Source organism: Sturnus vulgaris, chromosome 3 (assembly GCF_052056855.1).
Source record: "Sturnus vulgaris isolate bStuVul1 chromosome 3, bStuVul1.hap1, whole genome shotgun sequence".
NCBI lineage: Eukaryota > Metazoa > Chordata > Aves > Passeriformes > Sturnidae > Sturnus > Sturnus vulgaris.
Genome location: NC_142245.1, coordinates 28,605,727 through 28,623,480, shown reverse-complemented (window position 1 = coordinate 28,623,480; position 17,754 = coordinate 28,605,727). Strand labels below are relative to the sequence as shown.

Here is a 17,754-nt window from a genome sequence, read left to right as displayed (position 1 = left end):
GCTCCATCCCTGCCTTTCAGCAGAAGCCTCACGGAAAGCCTCCTTGTGTTCTGCTCTGCCTGTTTCTCCAGCACATGTGAGGGAAAAGCCAGTAGCTGCAGGAGCTTGGCAGCAGCAGTGGGCATGAGCTGGACTGACACACAGGGTGCAAATAGAGTCATAAAGTATATGTGGCAGTGTGATGCATATTCAAGCAATTTGCAGGGTAATGTTTCCCTGACTATATTCTTAGTAACAGAGAGAAGTGATCTTCCCACCTTGGCTGTAGGCACATCACAGCACCCAGCAGAGGCTGTCAGAAGCTGGATGCAATGCTGGCTGCAGAACTCCTCAAAGCCTGGGCTTGCATGGGCCCCATCCCCATGGCCAGCCCGTGTCCTGCAGCTCTGCACTGTGCAGAGGCCCTGTGCCACAAACCCACAAGTGGGCACATGCCATCTCCTGTTCTGGCTCTCAACTGCAAATATAAAAACATGCCCAAGAAATGACTGTGTTCCCTCAGGAATAAAGAAGGGCCAGCCTGGCTAAACTGAGAGGAGAAAATTTTGTATCTGTGTAGTTACTAACTCTTTATTTGGAAAAAAAAAGAGCTGTTTGTCTGGTCCTTCTTGGACCTTTGGCTTAATATTAAAATGACCTTCTCACAAACCTTCTCCAGCTCCTCCCCAGAGGAGGATACAGAAATTACCATTTCCTTTCCATCAGCTCTCGCTTCAGAGCAGAGATTCAAAAGCTGGGCTGCAGCTGCCCTCTCCAGTGAGGCCACAAATGAACCAACTACATTTAATCTCAGGAGATTTTAACCCCCTCAGTCTGCAGGGTGGGTCACTGAAATGGCAGCTGGCAAGAGGTCTAGTGAGCTTCCCTGGAATGTGTCCTAAAGCAGGTGAAAGGTCTTCATCTCATCTGCTCTTTCCAGGTCTGAGACCTCTGAAGCTCTGGCCATGGGATTGCCTTTTCATCTCGTCTCTCCCCCTGTGCTAGCACAGGAGGTGTGTATTGCAGGGGCAGAGGGTGTGCCAGCTGGAACAAAGGAAAAGGAAGTCTTGTCTTCTGGTATAGCCACGTGGCTCCTCCAAAAGCTGTTGCCAAACACCAGCACCATAATTTTCTGCCCATGGCCTCGCTTGGAGAGCTTCCCTTTCACAGAAGCACAGCATGGTAGAGATTTGAAGGCATGTCTGGAAACCACCTAGTCCTATCCCCTTCTCCAACCAGAGCAGGTTGCTGTTGGAGGGGTTTTGTCTGTTCCTGAGCACCCTCACTGAAAGAAGCTTAGTTTCATTTTTGAATGGAACTTCTGGTATTTCACTGCTGCCACCAACACACCCTTGTGTGATCTAGGCCAGGAGTTCCTGCCTTCACCTCTCTGCTCGAAGAAGGATCACCCTCCTTTTTGTGCTGTTTCTGGGATGCTACATTCGTTCCCTTGTCAACCATCTACCCTCATCTCTCTCAAGCAGAAGGAAATTGCAATATCTCCTCTGGGTTTCCAATGGATTTAAAAGTCTGTGTACATGGTTCTTACAGGTGTGTAAAGCTGTATGTGCAGAACATAATTTAAAACACAAGTTCATCTACTTGGTACGTGCTTTACAGTCTCTGGCAGTGGTATCCTGGACCATCTCCATGTTTTGCTGCCAATTTCAAAGCATCTTGAAATCATGCCCTACCTTTCCTGCAAGTAACTTGTTAACCTGCTAAGAATATTATTATTACACAGCCTCTGAAGCCCAGTGCCTGGGTTGCTGTTAACAAACACGGCCAGAACTTTCCTGCATATTCTCCTGGAAGGGTTTGATCATGGAAGTTACTTTTGTTATATCCAGCTCCACTAAATATATCTCCAATTTTCCTGTCTCTACATCAAACGTTACATGTTAGGGAGCCTCGAATAACAGCTGCTGCCACTCATGTTAACTGAGAGGAGCACAAGACACTGAAGTGTCTAGTTTCTCATCACTTACAGGATGGATAAAAGTATCTGTTGTACTGACTAGTCCATCAAATATGAATGATGCAGATAGAGTGGCTGTTTACACACAGCGATCTATTTTAGTTAAATTGGAAACACACACAGGGGAGAGTTTCAGCTTTGAGGATAGAAAACACTGGAAACGTCAGGGTTTCTTTGTTTTGTCTTTTCTGTTTGCTGGTAACAATTAACTCTTAGCAGTGCCCAGTCTGTGGCTAGGAGAGGATGAGGTCTATTCTTCTAGGACAAAGATCCAAATATCATTAGCTATCCAACCAAATCTCACAAACCGAGGACAAGGTGCTTGCCTTCTTTTACCATTCTAATTTTACATGAATATTCAACTCTTTTGTACAGCATTAACATAAGCATTTACAAAGCCAGTCCCTCTGGAGGATGACAGCAATTGTTTTGCTTAATGTTTAATGGCTTCCTCTCCCTCTGGACTCTGTGCCAGGGCATATTGTAATGAACAAGCTCTGGAAGAATATTATAGCCTCACTTGATCTATTAGGACACTTTACATAGAAATTTATTTTGCACTACTATGAATTATATAAACACACAAATTAAAGATATATACGCAGTAACTGCTTGCAGAGAGCATTGTCTGCAGCAAACTCATTAAGAGAATGAATTACTCTGTAGAAAATCACTTAACCTTTGTGGATTTCCTGGTACTGTGTTTATTAATGTCTTCGCTTTATTTTGAAATAATATCTCTGTGTTGTCGGAAAACAAGCTTCAGATTTGAAAATTAACATACCACATAGAAGTTTCCTATAAATATACTAATTATATTGAAAACAAAAAGTGAGGTCTCATTCTGCACTCCTGTGTTCATGTACAGAAGAGTATGGATGTGTCACCCTGTTTAATGACTTTTGAAAGCAAAACTAGGAAATACAGGGCTAAACTCCTTCAGAGGAGGAAAAGGAAAATAATAAAAGGCTTTGGTTTCCATGGGCAAATGTTAATTGCAAGCGGAAGGCTTCTCTGAATAGCCTTTATCAGGATTTGTCCACCAGGCTCAGTGGCTCGTTCTGCTGTGGAAAATATTTCTCCAACAGCAAATGGAGATGAAGGAAAATATCAGACTAACTTTTTGGCAAAAGGTCTGCTTCAGTTAGAAAAACAATGCTCGAATGCACATGTTTCTGTCAGGAAGGCTGCTAGCTCTAGTAACTTCACAAGTAGCAAAAACAGGATGTCTCAGGAATAGCACGCTGGGTACAGAGTAACTCACACAGAAGTGCTTGGCTGCAGGAAGCTGTGTGTGCAGAGACCTGCACCTGTAGATATTTTCAGTGTCAAAGCTTGGCTGAGACTTTACACAGTATTTTTGTGATAAAAGAAGCGAACGATTAGTCACTGAAAATTTCAAGTGACCTCAGTAACCTGACTGCTGACTCATTCTGTGGCTCATCTTCTACAATGGTAGAGTTCCCAGGTAAGTGAGGAGAAGCTGTTGCAGATGCCTGTCAGGGTGACTCACTTGCCATCATGTTTCTGACTGCACAGACATATGGGACTACGGAATGAAGGCAATGGAAAAATTTGGTTCAGTGGATTTTAAGTCTGTAGCTGTATTTCAGGGACATGCTATGGAAATGAAAGCAGGGGTGATGCTGGTGTGTATTGGAACAGATCCAATTATTCCTTAAATCTCGTTGTGGTTTGGGGTTTGATCCTGATTCTGTGGTGCAAAGTTGCTTCTACCTTTGCCGTGAGGAGACCTGTCATTGTGTGTGTGCTGCATCATCCTCATATCTTATACAGCTATAATTATAACCCTGCAGGCTGTCAGTAGAGAACAAAGATTCCTCACTTCCACTGGGAGCTTCCAGGTGATATTAATACAAATAGAATAAAACTCTGGCCTTGAGGGGAAAGCTCCAGCACAAGGCTACTTGGAATAATTACACCTATCACACAAGCCATGGTATTCTGAAATGAGCTGGTATGCAATAATAACCTGACTGAAACTCCAGCCTCCTTACAGGCTGGAAGCCCTGGAAGTGAGTACAAAGGCATCAGGGCAGGCTGCAGTTTGGTCCCAGAGAGGAGTCTGCTCCAGCTGGCAGCATATCTGAGTCTTGCAATTAGTTAACTGTGGAGTAAGAAAAAAGTTTAAAAAAAAAAATGTTTCCTGCTTCTGCACATCAGCAGCTACGGCTTTACCCTTTGCACATTCTGTATGGAATGGTTGCTAGCAGGGGGAGGAGTGTAGATGTGGATGTTGCAGATACTGCCTGCAAAGTAGGAGACCTGGAAGGTGGCAGGGAGAGGAATCAACGTGATGGAGAGAGGAAGATCCAGACTCCTGCAGCCTCTGTGCTCTGGTGTTTCGTGTCCACCTTAGAAAAGGAAGCAGCTTGTAAGCAACAGCTAATGCAAGATAGATTATGGATCGAGAGCCTCCAGTCTCCTAGGAATTACATGAACAGTCTTATTTATTGCTGGAGGTTACAAGAGGTTAACCCTGCGTGTTGGGGCTGTAAGATTTCTCAAGAGGAACACAAAGCATTTCACACAAGGGCTGAACAACTGAAGTGTCGAGTCTATAAAAGGTCCTGATCTAAACACATTAATTTGCAGAGACAGGTGAAGCGAGGTTACATATTTCTGGTGGAGACTGACAAGAGGAACATCCCTTGTAACTATTTAGATTTTTCTACTATAGGAAGTATAGGAGGAAGGGGAGAAGGTGATGCTAAAGTAGATGAGAGGCATGTTGTCCTTTTCTGTAAGAAAAGCCAGATAATTTTAAAACATTTCTTTCTAGTGAAACCAAAACTGTTCTGATTTTGAAAGCAACTTCATTGTTCTGGAACTAGAGTACACTGATTTGTAAGTTGAAACAAAACATAACTTTGTTTTAGTTATGTTTTAACTGACATAACTGATAATCTTATCAACATGATCTGGTTACAAGTGACTGTTTTCTAACTGTAACAGTGAAATTCAACTCTTGAACAAAAGCACTTCCTGGATATTGTGCATTTCTTGATACATTAGGTTTTGCATATTGAAGTTACAGGACCCACTGGATGAGGATGAAAATTTCTGGTTTAGTAGTAGGTTAATAATGTTTCTCTCATGTGGGATGATGGAAGCACAGCTCTCAGCATTTTAGTTTTCCTGGTACAGCTATTAACATGAGTGAAAATGTGCATACACAGGTTTGAGAAAATGGACAGACTGTCAAATCCATTGATCAAATGTTCAGAGAGATAAAAATCAAAGACACTTTTCAATGCAGCATGACACACAGCTGTTAGTCTCTAATTCAGTAGTGAATGGTGAGCCCTATATGACAAATCCTCTAACTGTTCTATTGCAAATGATTAATGCTCCTCATTTTTACAGATGTTTGGGGGTGTCTTTTTTTTTCCCCTTAAAGCTCTTCAACATGTACACATTCCCATCTTCCACCTCACTCTCCCAAATGCAATCATCTCTGTGCGTGATTGACCTAAGTGATCACCATGGTTTCCAATTCAATTCAGGTCCCCAAAGAGGTCTTTTAATTAAGAAGCTCTAATAGAATCTCAGAGAAAACTTCTAAGTCCCCAGCCTTCAGGCTGTGAGCTACAGATCCCAGGGGTGTCTGTGGCCAACTAGTACGAGACCCTGAACATGTCCTTTGTGGAAAGGTCATATCCTATGCAGAAATTCGTGTTAGTGAATCTTACAGATGAAGACATCCCATGGAAAATTCCTGGGGATCACACAAAGCTGAAAATTTCTATAGTAGGCTGCTGTTGAGCAGTGAGTAGTGACCAGGAGAGAGGTGAGATGGCAGCAGGTGTGCACAGAAATGTCTTTGTATGAAATTCCAAGCTCAGGTTGTGCTTAGCCTGTGTGAGGTGCTCAGCCTCACTCCCACTGCTGCACACAGGGAGCTGCCAGTGCTGCACCCACACAACTTGGCTGGGCTCTGCTGCATGTAAAAGTGCACTTGTTTCGGGTAGCAGGACCCAGACTATTTCAGAACTAATTTCTACCCAGAAAAAAAAAAACAGCTGCAGATTCTAATCACCGTCACTGGCATTGCAGAGGTGTGATTTCCAAAATTGCTTGGGACTGGTGTCTATTTATTTCAGCAGGGCCAATCCCAGCTTGTGTGCACAGGTGTGTAGAGCAGCACAGGCTGATGTTTACTCAGCAGTTGGTGCTATTCTCCAGGAAACCACCTGTGCTTGCTGGACTGTGGATGTAGTGTTTGGTAATAGTGTGCAAAAGCACTTGAGATTGTTTTCACACCAGGAACTTCAGCATTAGACATGTAGAACAAAAACTGGAACTGTAAAACACTTTTAAACTCTTGCAAGCATGGCATTTGCTGTAAAGTTCCAGAAAACTGAGGCCACATATAAAACTTGAGATAACTTTGATGAATACTTCTTGGCTGGAAGACAAAAAGAAAAACTTAAATGTTCTGTGTCGATTGTTTCAGGATTAAACATCTTGAAGTTGTATTTCAAAATGCTCTCCCTTCTGGCAATTCTTTCAAAACTTCTGGTCATATAAATCTGAATTACTGAAGATACTGCTTGAGGAGTTCTGTCAGAACAATATTTTGTTTAATTGGCAGCTTTTTAAAGCTCTTTACTTAGTCTGAAAATCTCGGAAGTTTTTCTTTGGAATGTACCTTGAAATAATTTTAATTTTTTTCAGCTTATTACTTCTCTGTTAGCCAGCTGAACAGAAAGGACCCAAGTACCCAAGAGGGGATGATGGGAGAACAGAGAAAATAAGAAAAAAAAAAAAGATAAAAGCTTTGGCTGTGATAACTTATCCCCTTGGCACAGCATTACTCCAAGGCCAGACCTGGACCACATGTCCAGAGGAACCTGGTGTCCAAAGAACATTTCTGTACTTTGTAATTGCACCAACCTGTGCCTGATGTGGGCCACTCTGATGATTTATAGAAGTCATTTATAGTGCATTAACATAAAAAGTGAGTGGAAACTTCCATTAACTCCTCCTCCACAGAAGAGACCTTGAAAGAAAAAGGGGTTTGAAGGAGGGCTGTGCCATGCTGTGACTCGGGTATGGTACTCAGGGGTGGGAGGCACACTGCAGAAAGGAACAGAGCCTGAGTCACAGTGAAGCTACCAGTTCTGCACAGAAAAACACACCTCTCTCAGCTCCACTCCTGGCACAGTTGGGTCTTTCATCTGGTGAAAAATGGGGATGAAATACCTCCCTTGCTACCCTTCGGAAAACACTTCAGTATCCTCAAAGGAGATTTAAAGGCAGCATCATTATAAGTGGGAAATGAATTGCTCTCTTGCTGGATTTAGCAGCTTCCTGTTTTGGAAACCCGAGATACCATCTCAAATTTCTGTTTGTTGTCAGCCTGGAAGAAGAGACTCAGAGGCTGCAAAGCCTCTGGTGAGGCAGCGCTTCATTTGCTAATTGTGTCTGCCAGACAATGCCATTTACACTGAGCACAAAATCACCTCGAACCTCCACTGACTAGAAAATCGCTGTATCCTTAACTCTCATCCTTTTGAAACAGTACCCAGCACTTCAAACCAGGCCTGTGTGTGTCAGCCCCTCACTGGACAACAAAATACAGGGATAATTATTGCTGATTCATTCACAAACATCCTGGTTTCCAGACATAGCTACAATATCATGAACAACTGCATTATAATAAAAGATGTTTAACTTGTCATGCCTAATGTAATGCACCATTTACTTTGAGGACCATGCTGTTTGAGAGGCACAGAACTGGCATCTGCCCCAAGCATGCCAGGGAGGGGTCTGGGTGCTGTGCTCTCTGGCTGCACTGGGGTCTCTGGGGCAGGGTAGAGGCAGAATTGAGGATCAGAAGTCTTTGCAGTCAGCAGGCTGGTGAGAGGCTGCTTGGCATCTGCTCTTACTGTCGGACTGAGGTTTTTGCATGTTTCTGTGAAAAAAGCTGGTGAAGTTGGGCTTTGCCTCTGTGAGAACTCCTCAGTAAGGAAAAAATTTCCTGTTTTACAGTTTTTATTACTCTTTTGCTTTTTTAGGCCATGTTGCAATGCTTGATTATTTGCTTTATAAAATTCAGATGTTCTGCCTACCTGCTTCTCCTCCTCCATTAGCCAGGTGATCACAGCAGCTACATCAGTTCTAAATGGGATCAGACCTGAAAGTTGTAACTCTGCCACTCAGGGCAATGACCTGCAAGGATTTTTTTCTCTATTGTTTAACACTTGCTTAAGCTAGAGCACTGAGAAAGCCTTTGAATCTTGCCCTTCAGCTGATGGATCTGCGGGGATGTTTTGGCTGTGAGATGTTGCTCTTTGTTTTGGAGACAACACAGCACAGGAAACTGGCTTGACAGCCACAGCTCACTTAAATGCTCTCGTGGCTGCTAATGGCAACGCAATGAGCCAGTGTTGCCCAAGTCTATTTTCTCTAACACCAGTCTTTAAAGAGCAGGAGGTTATTTTTCCTTTGTTGCAAAGACTGGTTCAGGCACGTCTGACTGGGATGTGACATTTCCTGAGGGATGTGGTTAAAGACAAAGTAAACGCTGGTGTTTTGGTGACTCCACAAAAATCTGATAGCCAGAGACTGCCATGGAAGAGAGCATCTGGGAAGCAGTGATGCTTCTCATCTCTTCCCTTGGGAAGTTTATGGGACTGCTAAATATCAGGAACTGCTGAATATATAGACCTCACATGAAGCAGGAATATATTTTATGTATCTGAACATTCTGATGCAGAAAGAAGTGGAGGTATGAATCAATTATTAAAAATTATATGAAATATATAATAAATTATTAACATTTATGAAATTATTCTTAATGACCTTTCAAGAGTGTAGTGTCAAAATTATCACTGAAATGCGACTTGGTTCTCTGCAAGGGAAGATTCTGTATTAGAGGTGGAGCTCCCAAACCAACTGGAGCTCCTTCCAGCAAAAATGAGGGGCAAAAAGGGCCTATTTTCTTCCCATTTAAACAGAAAGGGAATATGAAATGTCTGTGTGATGCAGAGAGGGTTCCAGGCAGTGTGCCAGCACTAGGTACCAGCAAAGGTGAGTGGTCTGTCTTTCTCAGAGGGGACTAACAATGAAATTCTCCAGCTTTTGCTGGGATTCAGTTGCAGGCCTGCAGTTGGGCTCCTGCTTGGAAGGGATGTGGAAGCCTCCTCCCTCCCTCCCTCCCTCCCTCCCTCCCTCCCGCCAGTGTTTTACTCTCTCTATCAAGAGAAAGATGGGGAAAAAGAGCCACTATTTTATTCACTTCAATTTTCATTTTTTAAGACTGTACGAGCAGCTGAAGGACTTAAATCTCTTATTGCCACAGAGGAACCTCGTTCTGCTTGAGTTATGCTGAGTACACTCATAAACCAAAGCAGCCACAGTTATGAAGAAATGTTCTTCAAAAACCTCATCCTTAATCTCAGTTGAGTATGAAACTGAGGGATGGACTTTTTAAGCAGGCCCTCTTGAAACCTGCCCAAAAGATTAATGTGTAAATGAACAGAATGCTCTGCAAGCTCTTGAATGGAGGCATTTTATTTCCAAATAACCACCAGGAGTAACTGTTTGTAGCAAAAAGATGATTAATGGCATTGTGGCCAAAGTAAGGTGAGTCCCAAAACTTGACAGGATAGTATTTGCATATTAACTCGATGTTAGAGTTTCTCACACTACCTTTGTTTATTTTTACTGGATGAAGCACAGGAAAAGCATGATGCTTGCTTAAATCTCCACAAATTCAAACATCTGAAGCTACATTGCTCCATTTTCCTGGCTCTGTTCCTCTCTGAAGGCACGCTGCTTGCATGCTCACTCTCTTTTTTCCCATGAACTACAGGGTGTAGGCCAAAATACCCTTTGCAACTGGTAACTCCTAGGCACACTGGGTTCCACTTAATATAACAACTGGACATTTCATAATGCTTGAAGCATCCGTGGCATGAATAAAATTAGCAGGAAATATAAGGAGCATTTTTTGTTTTCCACAGGGTCAATTTTATTAAATTCGGTGGAAGTATCTTACAATGACAAAAATAGTTAAGTTACATGGAAAACTGATTCTGACACCCGTGACAACAGTATCAGAGTGGCATGTGGGACATGCTTGGATGTGCAGAAGCTGAGCACCTCTCTGTGCACTGGCTCAGGGAGGTTCTTCACTTCTGTCACGGGCTGCTACACAATGGCGCAGCATTGCATCCCCATCAGTGGGATAATGACACAGCCACTGGCTGGCATGTGCTTCTGTGGGAAAACGAGCTCAATCTTTTAGTATTTGGTTTGCTGGAGCTGAAGGCACAAGCCAGTTCATTAGAAGCAAAATTGGAGGAACCATCCTGGCAACTGCTGGGTCAGTGGTTACCTCCCCTCCTGCCAACATCACTGAATGATGGGCGATTCAGTTTTCCATTTCTGGGAAAACAACCTTCTATCTGATCACTCACTGATATCCTGCAGCACTGAACAACAACTCAGCAGGAAGGAAACTGTCCCTTGGAGCCTGGCTTATTCTGAGGGTGATTGAACCAGCACAAGTGATGGGGCGTTGGCGACCACGGCCCCCTGGGCTGGTGGCAGCAGCCACGCTGCAGGTGGCAGGCGCCAGGGCAGCGCTGATGGGCACCCAGATGGGTGCCACAGCTGGGCACAGAGCAGCTCCCCTCAGCCAAATAAGGAGGGAGAGGCGTCTCAGCTCCACATGCTCACTGCATAATTGTCAAATATGCCTGTAATACAATTGAGTCAGAGGGAATTATTGCTGCGGCACAGTTGCTTTGGGAAGCCTTCCTCTTGTAGGCTGAACTGCAACTATCAAATCTCTGTTGGTTTGGCTGAAAAGTGATCATGGCAGTGATGTCTTTTCACTAAAAAGGATTGTTTCCCACTCTGCTGTCATTAAAAAGAAACACAAACTAGCCAAACTCATTCTTTACCAAGACTCTCTGAAAACTGAACATTTTTTGGACAAAATAACTGTAATTCAAACTGCAGCAGCCAGTGCTGTGCCTGCTTTGGTACCCAGCCAGCGAATTTTAAAGTAAACACCCTCCAGGACTGTTCTCCATTTGGATTTATTAGTCATTACCAAGAAAAGATAATTAGCACTTCTGAAGCACTGTGATAATCAGTAGCACGAAGTGTTACCAATGGAAACGGAGGGGTCCTTGCGAGGCACAGGAGTCGGCAGCTCCGCTCTGCTCCCGCTATGGAGCGAGTACACGGGTGGGCAGACCCTCAGCTGGGGGAATGCTCCTAACCAACTGCTCCAGTGGTGCTAATGACACTTTACACGGGGTAAGGCAGGGAGGGGAGCTGCTCCCTGGCCTGTTGGGCTTCTCCTTCTGTTATCCTGGAGGCAGAGTAATTTTTGTTACAATAGACAAATCCTCCTTATTGGTCAAAGGCAACGGCACATACCACTCCTTTACTGCACAACAGGAAAATAGAAGGTAATTATTTTTTCTTTTTGCATGCACTCTGCCAAAAAAAAATGGAAAAGAACTTTATGGTGGAACAAGAGGAATGTCATACTTTAGGCAATGATGTGGGCTTTTTATCTTCCTCTTTCAAAACTAATGAATGAGAAAACTCTGTTAAGACTCAAGTCAGTGCTAAAACTTGCAGAATTGGTTCCCCAACGTTACTGTTCCCCAAACTTCCATTACTTATGATCTGTAATAATCATATGAGAGAATGGATGTAAATCTTGTGTTCTTAAATCTCAAACCCTGAGCATTAAGCATGTCAAGCTCCCTGCCACACATATTACTGAGCTCAGGGAAGTAAGTCTATCAGATTCATCACCACTGCTATCTGAATAAATACTACAATTCTTAGGCTTGTCTGAAGCAGTTGTCATTATTTTTCTGTATCTGGAAGTGTGAACAAAATCCATGCTGAGTGAAAGAGGTAGCATGTAAGTTTGGGAAGACTTCTGTTTTGGTGAGCACAATTAACAAATATAGCTGGAGGATTTACCCCCAAAGTACTTTTAAGTCTGCAACAACCACTCTCTTTCCTGCATAGTACAGAACATTTCAAGCCAATACAATACCCTTCCAGCCAGGAGGTACTTTGCATCCTCGGGGAAGCATGCAGGAAATCTCAGGATTGAGTCCAGTATGCATGCAAAATACTTTGTCTGCAATTGTTGCAGGGGCCGTGGTGTGGTGAGCTGGTAGAGGGTATCATACCCCTCTGATTGCTGTTGACAATGGCCTTTACTTATGTACATCTTCCTTGCCACACATGGAGCAGAGGCTCTTAGGACTGAGATTCCAATCGCAGCAACACTCATTAATGCACACAAAAGATGGGACCACCCTGGCAACATCCGACTTGTTGATGCACTCAAAGTAATCATGGAAGTTTGCCCCTCTTCCAGGAGATGAGTGCTGTGGCAAGTCTGATTATCATCAGGATGAAGTTTCCCTGATTGCAACAAACGTGATGGGCTGGTGGCTGTTTACAAGCTACGTGTGCAGAAGCAAATGGATCTGTGAGTGTTTGCTTGTCAGCTGCTGCTGGGAAACAGGCACCCTCCTGCCAGGTCCCAGAGCAGCTATGTTACAGACCTCTTAGAGTAGCTCCTTGGTGGCAGAGGTGGATGCTCAGCTCGTACTCCAATCGCTGCCCAGTACACAGGAGTTGCTATGGCAGTGCTTTGCAAATATATATTGCACAACGGAGCAGCGACGTGCGACCACACCGGCTCTTGTTTTGTGTCTGACACACAAGGTTTGCTCCCACCCTGGGAACTGTGGAGCAGAACAAACACCAGAATATAATATCTATCTATTTATATAGATCTCTGCTTAAGTCTATTGTCAGATTCCATCTGACTGTGGAACTGGGTTTAAAACACCTGGGTAACAATTTACATATTATGTCAACACAGCATCCCTCCCCCTCCCCTTCCCCCTCCCCTTCCCCCTTTCCCCCCGCAGTGCAGAGCGAGCCGACTTCATAGCATCCTTCACAGCAAAATGTGTCTCAGCTGCATCTTTTTGTCTTCATGAAACTCCTTTAATTCTGGTACTTTAACACCTACTCCTTCCTCTGCTGCTGGTGCTTTTGCAAACAAGAGATGTGGCCAGGGAGCACCGTCTCCTTGGAAACCTGCCCCTGGCCTAAAAAAGTCCATTTTGGGTGCCTGTGTGGCACTGGAAAGCCAGAGAACTCATGGACTGAGCACCTTTCATGGCTGGGCTGCTTTCACCTGGAAATCAGCCTAGATCAGACCTGGAATCCCTCAGTGAATAGATGAATAAGCTGGGCTATTGCATCTGCATCATTTAAGGGGAAAAAATAAAACTATTGGCCTGGGAGTGCAGCAGGCTGCTGCAAGGAACCTGAGAGCAGAGTGCTTCCCTCGGTGCAGGCATCTTGAGGGAAGGCTGGGGGTGGGAGTTCTCCCATGGTGTGGGCTGGGAGCAGCACCAGGGCCCAGCTCTCCATTAGCCTGCAGATTTCCCAGTAACTGTAAACAACGCTGACTTCAAGTCTGCTGCCAGAGCCTCAGGCTCTGTAAGAAACAACCCCATCTTATTTATTGCCTGAGGATATTATTATTTCCAGAGGGAACTAGCTGTGGATCACAATACTGGGCAGAATTATAGTACAAAGTGTGCTTTAGTGCAAACTTACTTATGAAATAGTCACAAATCTTCTTTGGACAAAAATGGGCACAAAGCCCCAAGCTTTTTTTTTTTTTTTTTTTTTTGTAGAAAAGTGCAGCAAATTTCTGCATCATCTTTACCTTGGGACTGGTGTGGACAGGGCTGGCTCTCGTGTGACAGCCCGGTCCAGCTCCACCTTGCTGCCAAGGCCCCGGGGAGGTCACACAGAGCCGAGGAGCAGCTCAGCAGGAGCTGTGCCAGCTGTGTCCCCTCCCTGGCCGTGCCAGCCATGGGGAGGCTGTGTGGATCAGAAGCTCCTCACTATTACATCTCACAGGAGATGCAAAATGACGCCACTGAAGGCTCAACTCTGTACCTTTAATGTGAAATTTCTAAGGACAATCCAAAGATGTAGTTTTAAGGAAGAAGCAATTCATATACACACATACTGCCTTCAGCACACTTTCACTTTAAAAACCACTGCCTTCTTTTTCATCATCAAAAAAAGGATATGAAAATGTTTTGTGCCAGGAATGGTAATGCAGTAGAGCACAGAGTTCAGTCACTATATACTGGTAAACACTATATTCCTCACTAAGCTGATATGATAGGTGATTAATAAGAATGAAGTTCAGAGCTTATAATTAGTTACTTCATATAAGGCCTTTCAATAAATATGTAAGTGGAAATATTTATGTGTTTTTAATACTAGTTCAAGTGTGAACTGATTTGGTCTTTGGTCTTTCTGCTTTTGTGAATTATACTGCAATAGCAGCTTTGTTTTTTAAAAAGTATTTTTAATTTAAATTGGTCTAGGCAAGTGCTACACTAAATATAGTGAGCATATACAGTATATAAAAGCAAGGCAGGAAAAAAGGATTATCAAAATAGATGAAATATTTTGTAAACAGCATATATTGCATGTCTATTTGGTGCAATTGTCATTCTTGTCCTGTCAGATCTGTAGGGAGACAGCCACATACTTAAACACAACTTGGTCAAGTTAGTTGGTGAATTTACTCCTATTTAGAGCAGGTCTGGGCTTTAATTCAGGGCTTGGGGGTTTTATCTTCAATGAACACTGAAAGGTGCAAGTGCTTTGAACAGCTGTACCCTAGCACAATCTTTCCACAGTCACCTTAAGCCAACACTGGAAATAAGCCTTTGCTATTAACTTGAACAGGAGGTTAGCCAGGCACCTGTGAAGAAAAAGGCATTCTCTGTTTCTGCCTGATGCAAATTCTTCTACAGTTTGGCTTGTCTAAACTAAGCCTGTAGACCTGAGTCCCGTCCTGGAATTACTTAGCCCAGTTCCAGGTTACAATGGCACTTTTCTGTTGGGCTTTCTCTTTGTTTATCTGCTTGGTTTTGGTGTCTGTCCATGCAATGAAAGTGCTTAGCTGCAGGGAAAAGCTTCAGAGCTCCCTGGGTATGACGGTGAATGGAATGACAGGGCTGCTGGATTCAAGGTCCAGGGCAGTAAGGAAACATTCGATGGCTGCTTCGTTTTTCCCCTGAGCTTGCAAGACCTCTCCAAGGCCGTTCCAGGCAATGTGACTGGTGGTCTGGATCTGGATGGCATCTCTGAGGACTTTCTGGGCCAGCTCCCTCCGCCCAAGTCTGCTCAGCACCAGGCCCTGTCAACAAATAAGTGAGGAGCAGTTAACAACAGCGCAGGAGAGAGGAAGAAATGGAGCACCCCAAGCTCCCACCAAGGTGCCCTATGAGTGCAGGCACAGGAGTCCTATGGAGGAGGCATCTCCACCTGTTTCTGAAGAATGTGTAAGTGATCAGTTGTTAAGATGTGTGTTTTTTGATACTTTGATACACTTTAAAAAGTAATTGTGAAAATATTCTTTTAAAAGCAGATTCAGATTCAGCTCTGCAAGTGCTCCTGCTGTGTGTTACTGAGAGAGCATTTACTGGTGCTATACAGAAGAAAGGTTACAGGCCATTTAAGCATCCCTCTCTCCTTGCCCAGGAAATATACACAGGTTTGACTACAGCCAGTATCTGAATACATTCCTGCACATCTGCAACATCCAGCTGAGGCTGAGGTAAAGTCTCTCATCTCCTACATCCTGACCACACTGAGATCTTTCTTCTCAACAAACAGGGAGCAGAGGGATGTGGTCTCCTTCCAGCCTTCTATGGGCTGACAGCTCTGTGCTCCTGCACTTCAATGTAGATCCTAAAGCAGTGTGGGGGAGGAGAAGGATGGAGGAACCTTGTTTAAAAAGCTGTCCTTAGGGTAAGAAAAGACACAAGTGGGTGTAACCATCTGGAAGGAACGGGAGGGGGAGGATGAAAGAAGTGTTAGGAAGAACATGTTTTCCTATAGGGCTCTCATGGATGTGTCTGAACCCACAAAGCACCTAATGAGCCAGGCTCCCTGTTAATTACACAGCAGCCAACCACACGGAGCCCAGATGGTCACACAGGCTTTGCAGGCCACAACACATCCGTGAGAACATATTTCTCTGCTTCTTCCTGAAGGTGCACACACCAGGATAAACCTTCCACCAGCTTCATCCAGGTGTGGCCCCTGGAAGAAGCAGCCAGCACTGCCATATCACCTGCCAAGCTCAGCATGGCCTCTGCCTGCACTCCCCCATGGAAATGCTGGCAAGTGAGATGACTGCCTGACTTCATGCTTTTCCTGGGACAATGGATGCATATATATAAGGAAAAGCATTATCTTAATCTTTAATCTGTCCAATTGCCTTTAGTGCAGGTGGAAAGATGTAAGAAACCTGAAATCTCTCACAACTAGAACCCAAGTAAATTTCTGATGAAAGAATGGTGATGCTTTTAGAAATAGTGAAGATTTTTCTTGTTTTGTTTTGTTTGTGTTTACAAAAGTACCATTAAACACAGGGTGCACCAACATCCTTAAGGCCAGCGATAGCACTAATACATACAGAACACATTAATTTGCCTGAGAGAAAAATTAAGGAACACCCATTTATTCAAATATTACTGGTGCTATGAAAAGCTTCACTGCCTCTTTCGTGCCCATAACCTTGACCTGAATAATCAACTCAGTATCAAATCTGATCATTTAGAGATGCAGTGGAAGTGTTTTTTTCTTCAGGTTCCTCTCTATGTAGGAAAATGACAAGGCAACAGGGTCTGATCTTACAATCCCCTAGGGAGCAGGCATACGTGGCACAGAGGTTCCCTGGTGGGAGAGGCTGGTTCCCCTGGAGGTAGCTGCCTGGAGATGACTGCAGGCACGTAATGACAGACTGGAAGGAATTTGTGCAATTATAATTTGAGTCACCCGCTTGACAGGGATAATGAGACATACAAAGGGCAAGTAGTGTGGCCATAGCAAATCTGCTGCTGAGCCAAGAATAGACAGGAGCTATCTCAGCTCAAGTTTGTACTCGACCACAAACCCACTCTTCCTAAAATCTCTTCCTGTTGCGCTGACCGAGCAGAGCCGATTGTGCTCTCTGGTGGCCGGGGACCCAGCGCTGTCCTCACCCTGACACCGAGCAGCATGGAGCCTCTCAGTGCTCCCAGAGGGCTGCTGGCCCTGGAGGCACAGGGGCCAGGAGCCCGTGCAGCTGCTGCCTGTCATCCTTCTCCAACGAGGAGGGGAATTCCCTGCCCGGCTGACATCTCGCGCCTCTCAGCAATGCTGCAGTGAAATCCACCTCATCGTAAACTGCTCGTGCAGCGCAGCTCCCCTGCATGCCCCAGCACCCTCGGCTGGGCAGGAACCAGAGCCTGGTGTGGTTCCTTGCTGTGGCTCCCCGGTGTTTGCTGGGCCTGTGCTTGAGGCCAGGAGCAGCACAGAGCTCTGCACACCCAGCTGCTGTGCCCACCGGGGACACATGCCCACCAGGAAGCGCAGCTCACGTGAAAATTTCCTCTTTGGTATTCAGTGCTTTCAAGCCTGCCAGTTTAGCTGAGAGAACATCTGTGAATCCTCAGAGAGAGCTGTTCCAGGCTCCCCAAAGCCAGGGGAAGGCCTCCTACTGACGCTGCAATATACTGCACAAGTGAAAAGCTGCCGTTTTTGGAGGAAACATTTGCTAAAGGAGTTTGAGATTTTTACCTCCTCCTTGCTTACATGCACAGCTGCCGGTGCCAAATGCTGCCCAGGTCCGTGGCCCTTCCCAGGCGTGCCACCTTCTGATGCAGAACAGCCCCATGCTCTCTTCCTGC

General features: G+C 44.6%; 1 protein-coding gene and 1 long non-coding RNA gene across 10 annotated transcripts in view; one reads left to right on the top strand and one right to left on the bottom strand.

Annotated features, from left to right (window-relative positions):
* The first annotated feature begins 10,540 nt into the window (after positions 1-10,540).
* LOC148224250 (uncharacterized) overlaps positions 10,541-17,754 on the top strand; it is a 55,669-nt gene continuing 48,455 nt past the window's right edge. The window contains exon 1 of the long non-coding RNA XR_015802815.1: positions 10,541-11,409. This is a non-coding gene — a long non-coding RNA (uncharacterized LOC148224250). The remainder of the gene's footprint in view (positions 11,410-17,754) is intronic.
* TTC7A (tetratricopeptide repeat domain 7A) overlaps positions 13,457-17,754 on the bottom strand; it is a 210,488-nt gene continuing 206,190 nt past the window's right edge. For all 9 annotated transcript variants that reach the window (XM_088162812.1, XM_088162811.1, XM_088162813.1 and 6 more), the window contains one exon: positions 13,457-15,215. In XM_088162812.1, coding sequence (XP_088018938.1) covers positions 14,994-15,215 — 222 coding nt within the window. In that variant the 3' untranslated portion in view covers positions 13,457-14,993. The remainder of the gene's footprint in view (positions 15,216-17,754) is intronic.